The sequence below is a fragment of the Caretta caretta genome, chromosome 7 (genome assembly GCF_965140235.1).
Source record: "Caretta caretta isolate rCarCar2 chromosome 7, rCarCar1.hap1, whole genome shotgun sequence".
Classification (NCBI taxonomy): domain Eukaryota; kingdom Metazoa; phylum Chordata; order Testudines; family Cheloniidae; genus Caretta; species Caretta caretta.
The window spans coordinates 102,403,584-102,419,190 of record NC_134212.1 but is presented as its reverse complement, the minus strand read 5'-3'; the positions used below and the strand labels follow the sequence as shown (position 1 = coordinate 102,419,190).

At 43.6% G+C, this 15,607-nt stretch overlaps 1 protein-coding gene across 9 annotated transcripts in view; it reads left to right on the top strand.

The window, feature by feature from the left end:
- Positions 1-15,607, top strand: part of PTPRE (protein tyrosine phosphatase receptor type E) — a 270,155-nt gene that overhangs the window by 233,434 nt on the left and 21,114 nt on the right. For all 9 annotated transcript variants that reach the window (XM_075131015.1, XM_048857790.2, XM_075131016.1 and 6 more), the window contains 2 exons: positions 8,186-8,320; positions 12,457-12,582. In XM_075131015.1, coding sequence (XP_074987116.1) covers positions 8,186-8,320; positions 12,457-12,582 — 261 coding nt within the window. The remainder of the gene's footprint in view (positions 1-8,185; positions 8,321-12,456; positions 12,583-15,607) is intronic.

The window sequence follows — 15,607 nt, the reverse complement described above, 5'->3', positions numbered from 1 at the left end:
CTAACTTTAGGTACCCACAGTTTAAAATGTTGGCCATGGAATTGATGGTTGTTGGAATATTGATGGTACTATAGCCGTATTGCCACACAGTTATCTCAGTGCTTCACATAGACAAAAGAGGTGACACAGTGAGCTCAGCAGGACTCTATAACTGAGAACCCCAGGGAAGAAGGAGCAGCCACTCAACATCAAATTCTGGGAATGCTCTGAAAGGAGGTAGTGGAACCTCTCTAAAAGCAATTCTATTTACTTCTACTGTGGCTTGTAGTCATATCAGCACTGCTGAAGACAGTTTACAGATATAAATAAATCACCATGAGCATTTGGCCTTTGTCCAGGGCATTATGGAAATGGACAACTGTACCATTTCAGTGCCATCCCCAAGAAGAAATGGTTACTAGCCTTTCTGTAACTATTCTTTGAGATATATTGCACATGTCCATTCCACTGTAGATGTGTGCGTGCCCCAAGCACAGTTGCCAGAATTTTTTCCCCTAGTGGTATCCATTGGGTTGGCTCTAGCGCCCCCTGGTGTCGCATGCTCATAGCGTCAGTATAAAGGGCCCTGCCAACCCCACTCCCCTTCAGTTTCTTCTTGCCAACCACCTCTGAGAGAGGGTGGGTTTGGAATGGATATCTCGAAGAACAACAATTACAGAAAGGTTAGTAGCCATTTTTTCTTCTTTGATGCTTGTATATGTCCATTACAATGTATGTGACTCACAAGCAGTTGCACTAGTGGTAGGTTCGTAAATTGACTGGCTGACTGTAACGCAGCCCAGCCGAAGCCAGTATCATCTCTGGCCTATTGTGTAATGGCATAGTGTGTTGTGAATGTGTGAACCGATGACCAAGTTGCTGCACTGCAGATGTCCTGAACTGAAACTTGTGCCAAAAAAGCAGCAGAAAACACTTGAGACCTCATAGAGTGAGCTGTTAGGTTAGCCGGGGTGAGATGTTCGTGAGATCATAACATGCTCTGATACATGAGATAATCTACTACAAGATTCTCTGTGCAGAAATGGGGAGATCTTTCATTCTTTCCGCTACTGCTATGAATAGCTTAGTGGATCTGCAGAATGGTTTGGTTCTTTGTATGTAGAAAGCCAAGGCACACTGAATGTTCAACGAGTGGAGGCATTGTCCCTCTCTATTCGCATGTGGCTTAGAGTAGAACACTGGCAGAAAACTTGCTTGACTGCAATTGAATTACGAGACAGCTTTTGGAAGGAACGATGAGTGTGGTTGCAACTGGACCTTCTCCTTGAAAAAGATCCTATATGGGCGTTTCAAAGTGAGGGCTCGGGTCTTCGAAACTTACCTGGCTAAAGTGACGGCCACCAGGGAGGCTAGTTTTGAGGAGAGGCGTAACAGCAGGCATGTTTCCAGAGGTTCAAACAAGGGTCCGGTGAGTTTTGACAGGACAAGGTTTAGGTCCCATGTAGGGGTGGAATCCCTTACCTGGAGGTACACCATTTCTAGACCTTTGAGAAACCGGACAACTGTGTTGTTTGAAAAGACAGAATGATTGTCGATCATGGGATGGAAGGCCAAGATAGCTGCTAAATGGTCCTTGACTGAGGAAAGGGCTAGACCTTGTTGTCTTAGCAGAAGCAGGTGGTCTAGAATGAGTTGTAGGGATGACTACAGGGGCAGGACTTGTCGTTGGGAAAACCAGACGGAGAACTGCTTCCATTTTTGCAAGGTAGGTAGCTCTGGTGGATGGCTTTTTGCTGCCCATTAGGACCTCATGGACTTGCTCCAAGCAAACTTGCTCCTCTGGATTCAGCGATGGAGCTTCCAGGCTGCCAGGTGAAGAGACACAAGGTTTGTATGTAGCAGCCAACTGGGATCCTGGGATATCAAGTCTGAGTGCAACAGAAACTGTAGTGGTGTCTCCACCAATATGCCTGAGGGGTGGAAAACCAATGTTGCCTGGGTCATGCCGGGGCTATGAGGATGACCTATGCTCGGTCCCATTTGATCTTCATCAGAACCTTGTGAATAAGTGGCAAAGGAGGAAATGTGTAGTACATGTGCCTTATCCGTGGTAACAGGAACGCATCTGCAAGAGACCTAGGGCTGTGACTTCTCAGGGAGCAGAACTGGTGGAATTTCCTGTTGGTTCAGGTGGCGAACAGGTCTATGAGGGGAATCCCCCACTGTTGGAAGATATCCCTCACAATGTCTGGACAGAGAAACCGCTCATGGTGAAAGGAGAAAGACATGCTGAGGTGATCTGCTAACTGGTTCTGAATCCCAGGAAGGTAAGATGCCTCTAGATTGATGGAATGACCAATGCAGAGCTCCCACAGGTGGAGTGCTTCCCGACATGGGGAAGAATGTGCCCTGCCCTGCCTGTTTATGTAGAACATAGCTGCCATATTGTCCTTGAGGATCAAAAATGGATTTGCACATCTGGTGAGGTAGAAACACCTGGCAAGCTAGACCTACTGCCCTGAGCTCCCTGACACTGATGTGCAGGCAAAGCTCTTCTTGAGTCCAAAGACTTTGAGTTCTAAGAGACCCTAGGTGGGCTCCCCAGCTGAGGGCTGATGCTTTGCATACCAGAGACAATGATGGCTGGGGTTTTGAGAAGGTACTCCTCCGCATACCATGTGAGCGAGTCGAGGACGTGGACAGGAACCATGAGCACTGAGTCCAGGTGATGGGGAGTAGATCATAGCTAGCTAGGCTTGCAGAGGTCTGAGTTGTAGCCTCACATGTTGCACTACATATGTGCATGATACCATGTGACCAGGAAACTCAGGCACTTTCCCACGGTCCTGATCCGATGACCTTGGGGAGATCTTATCAGGGATGCAATCAAGAGGCACTGGTCGTTAGGAAGTAGAGCCTTTGCTTACAACAAGTTGAGCACTACCCTGATGAACTCTATCCTTTGAACCAGGATCAAGATGGAGTTCTGGACATTTAACAGAAGGCCCAGTGCATTGAAGGTTGATTGAATGAGACAGGTGTTCACCTCTACTTGAGCTCTGGACTGGCCCTTGACCAGCCAATTGTCAAGGTATGGGAATACGTGGATTCCCTTTTTTCTGAGGAAGGCCAATACTACTGCCATGCACTTTGTGAAAATCCACAGGGTGACTTACAGGCTGAATGGGAGAACCATGAACTGGTAGTGACCTTGGTTTACTACAAACCTTAGGAAAGATCGAAATGTGAAGTAAGTATCCTTTAGATCAAGGGTGCCTTAGCAATTCTCGGAATCCAGTGAGGGAATGGTGGACAAAGGAAACCATGCAGAACATCAGGTTCTTGAGATATCGGTTGAGACGTCGCAAGTCTAGCATGGGTGTGAGACTCCTTTTGGCTTTCGGAATTAGAAAGTCACGGAAATAGAACCCCTTTCCTCTAAAGTGAAAGGGAACCTCCTCCATGGCTCCCATTGGAGGGAGGGATTGGATATCTTGCTCCAACAGGAGCGTATGAGAAGGGTGTCTGAAGAGGGACGTGGAGCGGGGATGAGACACTGGGGATTGGTTGGTATAACCTAGTTCTGTCGTACTGAGAACCCAGGGTCTGAGGTGGTATGGGTCCAGGCATCCAGGAAATAAGAAAGACAGCTGGAAAATGGGGGCCAGCTGGATCCAATGCAGAGGGGATTGTGATGTCAACCTTGAGTGTCTTGTGAAAACGAGTGCTTTGATGACCTGGCATGCCTCGGAGCTGACTGTGTAGGCCCTGATGAGGAAGATTGGGGCTCCTTCTCCTCCTTCCCCTGCTCCTTCTTCTCCACTGGTCCTGCCTGGCAATCTGAGGGAAGTAACGGCTCATCTTCTGCAGCTTATTCTGCTTCCTTGAACTTGTAAGTACATAAAGTCCCAGGGATTTCAAGGTTACCTTGGAATCCTTAAGGCCGTGCAGCCTATCATATGTCTTTTTTGAGAAAAGCAAGGATCCCTTGAAAGGGAGGTCCTGGGTAGTCTGTCGCACTTCCTGAGGGAGCCCCAAGGACTGCGGCCAAGAGCTCCTATGCAATGTAACCACGGTCGACATTGATCTGGCACGGAGTCAGCAGCATCCAGGGCTGTCTGCAGGGAGGCCCGAGCCGTGGTCCTTCCTTCTTCAATTAGGAAGGAAATCTCCTGTCTGGAGTCTTGGGGGAGCAGCTCCTTGAATTTAGTCAACGAATCCCACATATTAAAGTCATAGTGCCCCAGCAGGGCTCACTGGTTTGCTACACAAAGTTGAAGGCCCCCTGATAAGTATGCCTTCTGTCCAAAGAGGTCCAATTTCTTAGGATCCTTTCCCTTAGGCATAGAACCTGGCTTCCCTTGGTGATCACGTGTGTTGGCCACCGCAACCACCAGGGCAGAGCAAGAAGGAAAATACATTGACGCTGCTGCCCTTGCTCCGGAGATGGTGCCTCAGATCCAATCAGTCTTCTCTTTGAAGTAGGTTGAAATTTGTATATTGGGACTTGGTGATTTAAATTGGTGTTAAAGTATCCGTGAGAGAGATATGCAGTTATTATGAGGTCTGACCACTTCATCTGTACCTTGTTTTCCTATGTTATACAGTTTAAGAAGGAGAATAATATATTTTTGTGCTTTGTTTTATATAAATGACTATAATGGGTTGAAAACTAGCAAAGCAAATGGATTATTAAATGTCTGTCGTAAAAAAAAAATAAATAAAGAAGCAACTATTTATGTTATGAAGGTCAGTTTGTCTGTCCGTCCAGCTGGTACTTAAAAGGCCCCTATCTGCGTCCTACCTGAGCACCTCCCAAGTGTTTAAAAATAGAAATAAAAATAATGTGTATTTGGAAACCTAAAACCTTCACTTTTTCTGAAGCCATTTTGGCTAAATCCTGTTAAAACCTGTCCTCAGTGATTTAAAATGAAGGAAGTTTTGCACTCTGGACAGATGGGAGGAATATACTGGAACATAAATACTCGTTTGAGAAGCTGAACTAAACTTTGTTGCAGTGTGAATGAAACTTTCACAGCCACTTCTCTAGCATCTTTACCTTCCCTAAGCAGGGCTGTCGTCTCTGTTAGGAGCTATCCCCTATCTTATTTTGTCCTGGTCCTTTTTGGATTGAGCTTCTCTGACTGTTGAAGAGTTGACCCAGTAAAGGGTAAAGCCCTGTCCTCCCATGTCCCAGCTGTACCTAGCCACTGCACATTGCTCTCTCATTTTTCCTTCAAGAGCCAACTTCCCTGTTCCCACCTAACATGTATTTCCCAAAATGGTGCTGCTGGTCTGCAAGATGGGAGCTACAATGAACAGCTTCCCCAGTGGTCCAGTTTGGAACTGTGCTCTCCCATTTTAACTTTATCTTTGAACAGCACTCAATTTAACATTGCTTTAAACATGATTATCCGTACGCTCTATATGAAAAAAAAAATAACCCAATGCTGAAATGTGACCTCATAATTACATGGTTCTACAAAAGCAATAATGAAAAAAATTGCTTTGTATTTAGATATTCATGAGTATGAGTATTTGCTTTTTCCATATTTCTGGTGAGGCTCAAATATGTCATTTCATCAGTTCCACCTGGCAATAGCGTGAGAACATTTTTAGATAGATTTCACATAATAAAACAGAATATTTCAACTTGCTAGTTTAAACAGCGTTCATAGTGAAATTTAATAGTAGTCCTTCCTGAATATCAATATCTGCTTTATTTTACCACCTTTTAGATATATTCACTAGCAGCACGAAACAGCCTATGTTAACTTGGCATTCTGACAGAAGATTTTACTACTTTGCAGACTCTCTCTGCCTTCCAGCTATGTAGAGAATTATATTAAATGCAACAGAAGCATATGAAATATTTGAAACATTTTCGACAATTTTTCCACAATTACATTTTTAGCTAATTTAATGCTCTTGAAAGGTGTCAAATTGACAGCTGTAGAGATTTAGGTCCTCTATTATCTACATGACCAGTACAGTAGAGGCAGCAAGTGATTTCCCACATTGTAACTCAAATGCAAGATTCCCCACTCTGTCCACCAATGTACACCCGCCCTAACTTGGAGGAATGTATCTCTAGTGGCAAGGGGAATTAAGTATCCATCCTCACTCATCTTAGACTTTGCTATTCCTCTCAATATTTTTTCTAATGGTAATAAAGAAAAGGAGGACTTGTGGCACCTTAGAGACTAACCAATTTATTTGAGCATAAGCTTTCGTGAGCTACAGCTCACTTCATCGGATACTGTAGCTCATGAAAGCTTATGCTCAAATAAATTGGTTAGTCTCTAAGGTGCCACAAGTACTCCTTTTCTTTTTGCGAATACAGACTAACATTTTCCTTCCTTAGAGGTTTTTAAGGTCAGGCTTGACAAAGCCCTGGCTGGGATGATTTAACTGGGAATTGGTCCTGCTTCGAGCAGGGGGTTGGACTAGATGACCTTCTGGGGTCCCTTCCAACCCTGATATTCTATGATTCTATGGCTGTTACTCTGAAACTTTTTTAATGGTGTATTTCTTAAAGTAACGTTGTAAGATGATTAAAGTTTAGTCAGAAATAGTGGTATATTTAAACTAACTGGTGGATCTGTGTAACGATGACTTAGGTAGCTGATCACCTTCCTAATTTAAATTTGCCTCCTCTACTTTCTTTTTCAAACACAGTTGCTCTTTTTCTGAAATAAAAGCAAATCAGTGTTTATTAAGAAAGCAGTAGAGTCTTTTGGAGGGGTGGAGAGAGGTGAAAGCGGTCTTAGAATTGAAGGGAGTTTTCACTTCCTTATACATTTTAATGTATTTCATATATAGTTAGCTTCCAAATTCATCAAGAGTAGTATGTACAGTGAGGTAAAAAAGTTATCCTACCCAGGGTTACTAACCGCCTGTCTTAAGATATTGCTTTCCAGATGTAACTATAAATCTGGTAAGTCATTTTGCAGTGCTAGCAATGTTAACTTGCCAAGGTAAAAGGCCATTTAATGCTTTCAGAACGTTTTTGTCATAATGCTTATGTAGTATTAGTTTAGACTATTTTAAGCATAGTTTTTCAAAGTCATGTGTAATTTTAACAACATAATTTAAGATATTTTTATATTTTTTCACCCATGTCTAAAAATGGATTCTAAGGTTTCCCACTTTCCAGGGATCATGAAGAAAGTAACTAAAATGTCTATTTATTTATATCAAATGTGTGATTATTAATTTTAATAATACCTTAATTTCAGTTTTTGCTGATGATAATGATTGTGTGAGATCATGGGCACAAATTTGGAGCTGTTTTGAAGCCCCTTTGAGATTTTGGCTATAACTGTACAAGATTAGCTGAAAATGAAATGAACATAAAGTATCATAATAGGGTTCTGTCATCACTACTTAAAATACAGCTAATAGTATGCAAATATGCATAACAAAGCAATTTCTAGGTCTTCTAAGGCTTTTTCATATTTGTATATTTGCTTCTGCATTCAGGTTTTGGAATTTTCTCCAAGATTGTTTTAACCTGAGTGCTTTTCAGCTGTGAAAACAATTTTTACAACCAAACTAAACAATGTATTGCATATGGAAAACTCCAAGAAGAAAACTGGAACATGTGTTTCTATGTACCATTTAATCTATACTTGCCCATGCAGAAAGTTTCTGTTTGACACAATAGCATAAAATTCTCTTGCTGACAGAATGGTTTGTTTTGTTGCATACAATTTGACTAATATTGTTTTTATATTATCTTTAGAAAAGCAGATTATTTAGGGCAGGAACCCTCAGGGGGTCACAAGATGGTTACCTGGGGGTAGAGAGCTGTCAGCTTCGTGGCTGACAGCCCTGAGCTCCCATTAAATTAAATTAAACTCTCCCATTTTTAATTTATAAGGGGTGGAGGTCACGCTCTGAGGCTTGCTGCATGAAAGGGGTCACCAATACAGAAGTTTGAAAACCACTGATTTAGGGCTTGATTCTGTCACATTTACTCATGGTGAATAATATCTTACTCTGAAAGTAGCCCCACTGAAATCAGTGTGACTAGTTGTGGAGTACTAACATGAGTGAAGGTGACAGAATCTGGCCCTAAGTATTAATAAATGTCACTCGGGCTTCAGAATAAATGATGATGCAATATTTCTAGGTAACTAGGAGATACTGATAAGAGTGGGTCAGAAATTAAAATACGGGGGGGAAAACGTTTCTGCATTCAAAACTGTATCAGTGATGAGCTATCTTCTATCTTTCTGTGAAGGGCTATCGCCAGAAGGATTATTTCATTGCAACCCAAGGACCACTTCCTCATACAGTGGAAGACTTCTGGCGAATGGTGTGGGAGTGGAAATGTCACACGATTGTTATGCTTACAGAAGTTCAAGAAAGGGAGCAGGTATGATTTGGTTGTGCAAAGTTTGTAATTATAAGGTCCAAGCTCTTTCTGTTAATACATCCTTTTTCCTTCCCTGCCTTGAATCTCCCTGCATTGATTATTCTGTGCCCATTGCCCCCCGTGGGCTGACCATCCTACAGGTAAAAGCAAAGGGCCTGTGCATGCTAGATTTTGTCCATTTAACGTACAGCTACGTTCATAGACATCAAGTACAATAGAATGCCTTATTCAGGGGACTAAAAATTCATGAAAATGAATTGCACAAATTTTTGTTGTTGTTATATTTAGCGCAGGTAGTGACCCTATGATCCAATGCTCTTTCTTGGCTCTGTATGTCCCTGATGATTCTGTGATAGCCTCAAGAATAGAAAGTTACAGCACAGTCCAACTGGGTCTGTCCCCAGTCCAAGTGGGCTCGGACCCCTCTTTGTTCCCAGTCTGGAATTGATCCTCCTTCCTGCTGACCACACTATAGCACTTCCCAAAAGCCCCTCCTTTGTCTTCTTTCCTAGGCAAACAGATCACCTGAGCTCGCTCTCTTCAGCCCTTTGTTCTTCCACTGGCCAAAACCAGCTGGCTTCCAAGCTGGGGAGGGCCTTTGGATCAGCAGTTGCTAAGTTCCAAAGTGTCCAGGCTGTTGTCTGGGGTCCAGGCGGCTAGGCAATGTCACACCTGGTCCTCTGCAACAATAAACTCTCTTCCCCACCACCTGATTAAACATGCAGACCATAGGGGAAACTGAGGCACACACAATATTCATACAAAACAGTAAGAAAATTCCCTACTTCATCACACCCTTATATTTAGGTTGCATAACACTTCATTATAAAATATTCTGGCTGCCTTTTTTAGAGAAGTGCTAACTCTTCCACTGTTTGCAGCAGGCCTTTAAAATATGGCAGGGGGGAAGACCTTGGACTAGAGAAGTGCCTTTTCTTTGTCTCATGAAATTCCACTCAGGTTTAGCTGAAATGTATATGCTTTGGAACATTGCCACTTCTGTTGCTTGAATTGTCAGCAAAATTTCAGCAACATTCAAAACCATCATAGAATCACAGAATTGTAGGACTGGAAGGGACCTAGAGAAGTCATCTAGTCCAGTCCTCTGCACTAATGGCAGGACTAAGTATTATCTAGACCATCCCTGACAGGTGTTTGTCTAACATGCTCTTAAAAACCTAAACCACTCTTGCTGCAATTTAAGTCCATTGCTTCTTGTCCTATCCTCCAAGGTTTAGGAGAACAATTTTTCTCCCTCCTCCTTGTGACAACCTTTTATGTATTTGAAAACTGTTATCATATCTCCTATGTCGTCTCTTCTCCAGAATAAACGTACCCAGTTTTTTCAATCTTCCCTGATAGTCATTTTTTCTAGACCTTTAATCATTTTTGTTGCTCTTCTCTGGACTTTCTCCAACTGTCCACATCTTTCCTGAAATGTGGCACCCAGAACTGGACACAGTACTCCAGTTGAGGTCTAATCAGTATGGAGTTGAGCGAAAGAATTCTCATGTCTTGCTTACAACACTCCTGCTAATACATCGCAGAATGATGTGTGCTTTTTTTGCAACAGTGTACACTGTTGACTCATATTTAGCTTGTGATCCACTATGACCCCTAGATCCTTTTCTGCAGTACTCCTTTCTAGGCAGTCATTTCCCATTTTGTATGTATGCAATTGACTGTTCCTTCCTAAGTGGAGTACTTTGCATTTGAATTATTGAATTTCAGACTATTTACTTCAGACTGTTTCTCCAGTTTGTCTAGAAAATTTTCAATTTTAATCCTATCCTCTAAAGCACTTGCAACCCCTCCTAGCTTGATATCATCCGCAAACTTTAAAAGTGTACTGTCTATGCCATTATCTAAATCACTGATGAAGATATAGATAAGAACAAGACCCAGAACTGATCCCCGTGGGACCCCTCTTGATATGCCCTTCCAGCTTGACTGTGGACCACTGATAACTACTTTCTGGGAACTGTTTTCCAACCCGTTATGCATCCACATTATAGTAGCTCCATCTAGGTTGTATTTCCCTACTTTGTTGAGAGGGTCATGCGAGACAGTATCGAAAGCCTTACTCATGTCAAGATAGACACTAGAATAGGAACTCCAGAAGTATACATTCTGGCTGCTGCCATACAGCTGAAGTGGATTGTGGGGAAAGTTGGGTGAGGCTTCCCTGACAAATCCTCTCCCCATCCCACCAGTAAATGGACCCAAAGGCTCATCAACCCGTACCTGTTGGAGACCATGTGGGCAGCAGCTCTCCCCACCTCATTGAGGGAGACGAGAACTGAGCCAGGTTCCACCTAGTCACCCTGAACCCTTCCTCTAGTGGCTCTTTTCCTCCCTCTAGGATAACACCCTTTTCTTCTGATCAGCTAATGAAGTGAGTCCTGTAGTACAAGCTGTGCTTCAGTGCTGAAGGTTCAGGTTCAAACCCTGAGGATGGTGCATAATGGGGCATTTGTTACGGTAGTACATAGTAAAATTTGGTTTTACCTTTTTACTTTTTAAAAAATCATAGGAAACTACATACAAAAAATTAAAAGAATGTTATTTAGTTTGAAAAGTCAAGAACAAAGTTAGGTAATGCAAGAATTACAGTTGTCTGTGCAAGCTTTTAATTTGGTCCTCTTGTACATATGAATTTAATTACGTGATCATATAGTAAAACTAGTAGTAGTTTCAAATGGACTCCTGCCTATTTCAGGACAACGGTGCTCAGGATATGAATCAGGGTTATGTAGTGAATGTGGCTGTTTGTAGGATTCCTACCTTGTTTGCTGTAGAAATTTGAAGGTGTTTAGCAAACAAGGCAGGAGACTGCAGGAAGAAAAAGGATGCTCTTGTGGTTAAGCCAGGTGAATGCCATAGAGGAGAACTCACTGCTATCCCTGCCTCTGCCATAGTTTTCCAATGCAATACTGGGCAAGTAATTTAAACCTCAATTTGCCAGTGTTCCTCATTTTCTGGTTGTCGAACTTGACATACCTCGGCCTGTTTTGCAAAAGTGTGGAGCATTACAACTGCACATGAAGTATATGCTTGATGCGGATGCACAACACTGCTTGTAATAAGGCAATGTGGTTTGGAGGAATCTGTACAGGGCTGGGAGCCAGAAAGTCCTGCATCCTATCTCTCAAAAAGAAAAGGAGTACTTGTGGCACATTAGAGACTAACCAATTTATTTGAGCATGAGCTTTCGTGAGCCACAGCTCACTTTACAGACTAACACGGCTGTTCCTCTGAAACCCATCCTATCTCTGTCACTGATTCACTGTGTGCCACTGGCAAGTTTTTTTGTCTCCGTTTTCTCCATTTGTAAAATGAGGCAAATAATGTTTTGTTATCTCAGAAGGGAGATGTGGTATGAAATTCATTAATATTTGTGAGCCACTCAGATATTATGGTGATGAGTGCCCTAGAAAAGATAGAAGAAATGAATAATTATGTATTCAGTGCAGGGTTTGGATAGCATGCAGTAAATAAGGCAGGAGGTCACACTGAATGATAGGGATAAAAAGAAAAACTGAATAACTTTTATTCCCTGAGCACTGTCCATCCTGTGCATTGAACGAGGCAAGGGTCCTGTGGAAAAAAATTGTAAGGGATCATGTAGTTAAAGACTATATCATAATGTCATGTGCACAAGGGGGATGTCTTATGGTTGCACAAGCAACCTTTGTATAGTATCTCACACAATGGCATGACTGATCTGAAGAGTTGGTTTTTGGACTTAGTCCCAGGTTTGTTTGTCTTTCATTTTGGGGGGAGGGCATTAATTCCCCATTTTTACTTCTACCAGTGTTTTCATACATTAACATCATTAATAATTGTTTTTTTTCCCTTTGTCCCAAATCCAGCATAGTTATCACCTATATTTTGTATATTGGCTTGTTTTCTAACACCGTGAAGTGCTGAATTAACTTACTACTAATATCTTAAATAGTGCAAGGGGTTTACGCAATAGCTGGTCTAGGCAAGACACTGATTAGGCATTTCACTGCAGAAGTTCTGTAGAACAAGTCTAAAATGCTGTGCATGACCTTGTAAGATGTGCATGACAGTTTAGAGATTAGCAGAAGAATGTTGCAAGGAACATTTACTATTCTGATTCAATTTTACAGGAAAAATGTTTTCAGTACTGGCCATCAGAGGGCTCTGTAACTCATGGAGAGATAAATATAGAGATAAAGAATGACAGTCTTTTGGATGCCATAAGCATAAGGGACTTCATAATCACATTCAATCAGGTATTATCTTGAAAGTATAGTGTTTCCTACACTTTTAACTATTTATAACCATGATAAACCATATATTTATGAACGTGTGTTTTTGTGTCTTGTGGCAAGCCAAGACAATACATTACATAGGTTTTGTGAGAAATAATGTGTGTTTTATATCAGCTAACTGTCATCTAGCCTTTTATTAATTAGGAGAAAGTACTTATATAAAACAGTTTATGTTTAAGGAGTCACATCACATTAATCAAATGGAAATTCTGGGCAATTCAACATTCCCTCTTTTAATGTGGTGGTTTTATTTTATGCTAAACAATGCAGCTCTTTTGATTGTTGTTGGGAATTGTAGTAAAAAAATGCACATGCATGTTGCTGAAAAAATGTATTAAATTATAATGAAATCTCTGTATAACACAAATACGTCTGCCCACCATCAACTGAATCATGTTTCCAGACAAGTAGAATCCTGTAATGGAAGGAATCTTTAAACCATGATTTGAGGACTTCAATAACTCAGACATAGGTGAGAGGTTTATTGCAGGAGTGGGTGGGTGAGATTCTGTGACCTGTATTGTGCAGGAGGTCAGACTAGATGATGATAATGGTCCCTTCTGACCTTAATATCTATGAGTCCGAGTGATACTTTCAGGGCCATTCTTGAAACTTGTGTGGTTGTTATGGACCAGGATGTAGGTGGTCTGGCCTAGTCATCAGAGCAGGAGTCAGGTCTAGTGAGCAGAGCAGGCATCCAGGTTGGGGAACAAGCCAAGGGTCCGCACGAGAGTCAACTACTAGTTACCAGAGCCAGGGGTCAAGCCAGAGTCAGAATCAGGAATTGATGGTGAGGATCAGAGATCAAATGCCTGAACCAAAGGTCAAACCAGGGTCAGAAGTCGAAGTCCGGGTCAGAGCCATGACTGCTAACTGACGATTGGAGTCAAGGCATAACTGGAGGAGAGGTAAGGATCAAGCACAGAGAAGGAGCATGGTGGAAACAGGAGCAAAAGCGAGATGAGGCAGGAGCCAGAAGCAGAGTAGGAATCAGGAACAGGGTTGGTGCAAGAGGCAGGCACAAGCAGGGTCCTGTGCAGCTACAACAGGAAATCACCTTGTTGCTCAGACATTCTTCCTGTGCCTCCTTCTGGCTTAAATAGCATAGTTGGACTAATCTGTGGAGCAGGGTGATCCTCCAGTCAGGGTTCCCATGGATAGTACCTTGGCTGAGGCTATCGGCCTACTAGCTTCTCGGCCCACTAGATTTCAGCAGACATTGAGTGGCTGTCTGGGGACTCCCAGGCCTTGGTTCAAGACCTAGGATATCACAGGGTTATGACTATCACTACAAACTTCATCATTTGTTTGGTAAATGATCACATCGTTGTTTTTTGAAAATTCTTTTAGTTTTCCCGCAGTAAAACTAAGAGTCTGACTATGACTAAAGTTTATGCGCGGACACACACACGCATGAGACAAAAGGAACTAAGCCAAAGCAATGAGTTTATGAAATATACTAAGGAATTGTTATAGGCATGCTGCTACACAAATGCCCTGGCATGCTTTGACTTCTTACTGTGATATTGTAAACCATTAGAACAGAGGTGGGCAAACTACGGCCTGCAGGCCACATCTGGCCTGTGGGACCCTTCTGCCCGGCCCCTGAGCTCCTGGCCCAGGAGGCTAACCCCCGGTCCCTCCCCTGCTGGTCCCCCTTCCCCGCAGCCTCAGCGCGCCGCACCACCAGCGCAGTGCTCTGGGCGGCAGCGCAGCTGCAGAGCCGCGGCCTGACCCGGTGCTCTGTGCTGCGCGGTGGCTTGGCTGGCTCCAGCTGGGTGGCACGGCTGCCTGCCCTGGTGCAGCCCTGTAGCGCTGCCAGCCAACGATGCTCCAGGCAGCGCAATAAGGGAGCAGGGAGCAGGGGGGATTGGATAGAGGGCAGGGGAGTTCGGGGTGGTGGTCAGGGGGTGGGAGTGTGGATAGGTGGCGGTCAGAAGACAGGGAACAGGGGGGTTGAATGGGGACAGGGATCTCGGGGGGGACAGTCAGGAAGGTAGAGAGGGGTTTCGATGGGGCGACGGGGGGCGGGCAGGGGGCAGAAGTCCCAGGGGGGCCATAAAGTGGCGGGGTGGTTGGATGGGGCAGGATTCCCGGGGGGCCATCAGGGGGTAAGAAGCAGGGGAAGTCGGATGGGGGCGGGGGCCAGGCCACACCTGGCTGTTTGGAGAGGCACAGCCTCCCCTAACTGGCCCGCCATACAATTTCGGAACTGCAGTGTGACCCACAGGCCAAAAAGTTTGCCTGCCCCTGCATTAGAAGCACAAATAACACAATTCAGTTTATGTTCACACAGCAGCTCTTTCGCCATCACTTTCATGCTCTGCATCTGCACTTACCATGCTGCCTAAGAGTGTTAATGTCTGTGCAATCTGGGTACATCCGCATGACTAACCCATAATGCCTGTGCAGAGGATAGAGTACCCAGAGAACAAACACATAAAGCAGCAGCAGCGGCAACATTTGAGGCAGTGCATTCTAGAACATCCTACTGCACACACAGCTGAGAAGGAGGAGGATGGGACAAACCATTTGCACAAATATGATTAAGTGCGCCAAATAGGAAGGGTTTTTCTGCCCTGAGCTTTTTTTAAAAATGTCCCACTGGTGCACTACTACCTACCTGTGGTGGCAACCTTAGCAATTCTAGTGTAGACAAGCCGCTGATGTTTTTACCTATATGTCACCTACATTTGCTTTTGAGGAAGGGTGGATGATTTGAGCTCCCACCATTGTTCCCAGTAATAGTGCAACAGTGGGAAATTTTAGTGTAGTTAAGGTCCAAGAGGGTGCAGAGGCCACATTTTTCCAAGCCTGGCCAGTTATAACCCCATCTTTTGAGGTGGCTTGTTGGTTAGCCAGGACTAGCCCCTGTGCCCAGGGGAACATAAGGACAACAATGGAGTCTGGCCTCTGTATCAAGGAGGCAAGAAGCTCTTTCCAGCTTCTCCATGTATACCCACACAGTCTATCCAGACAGGAAGCA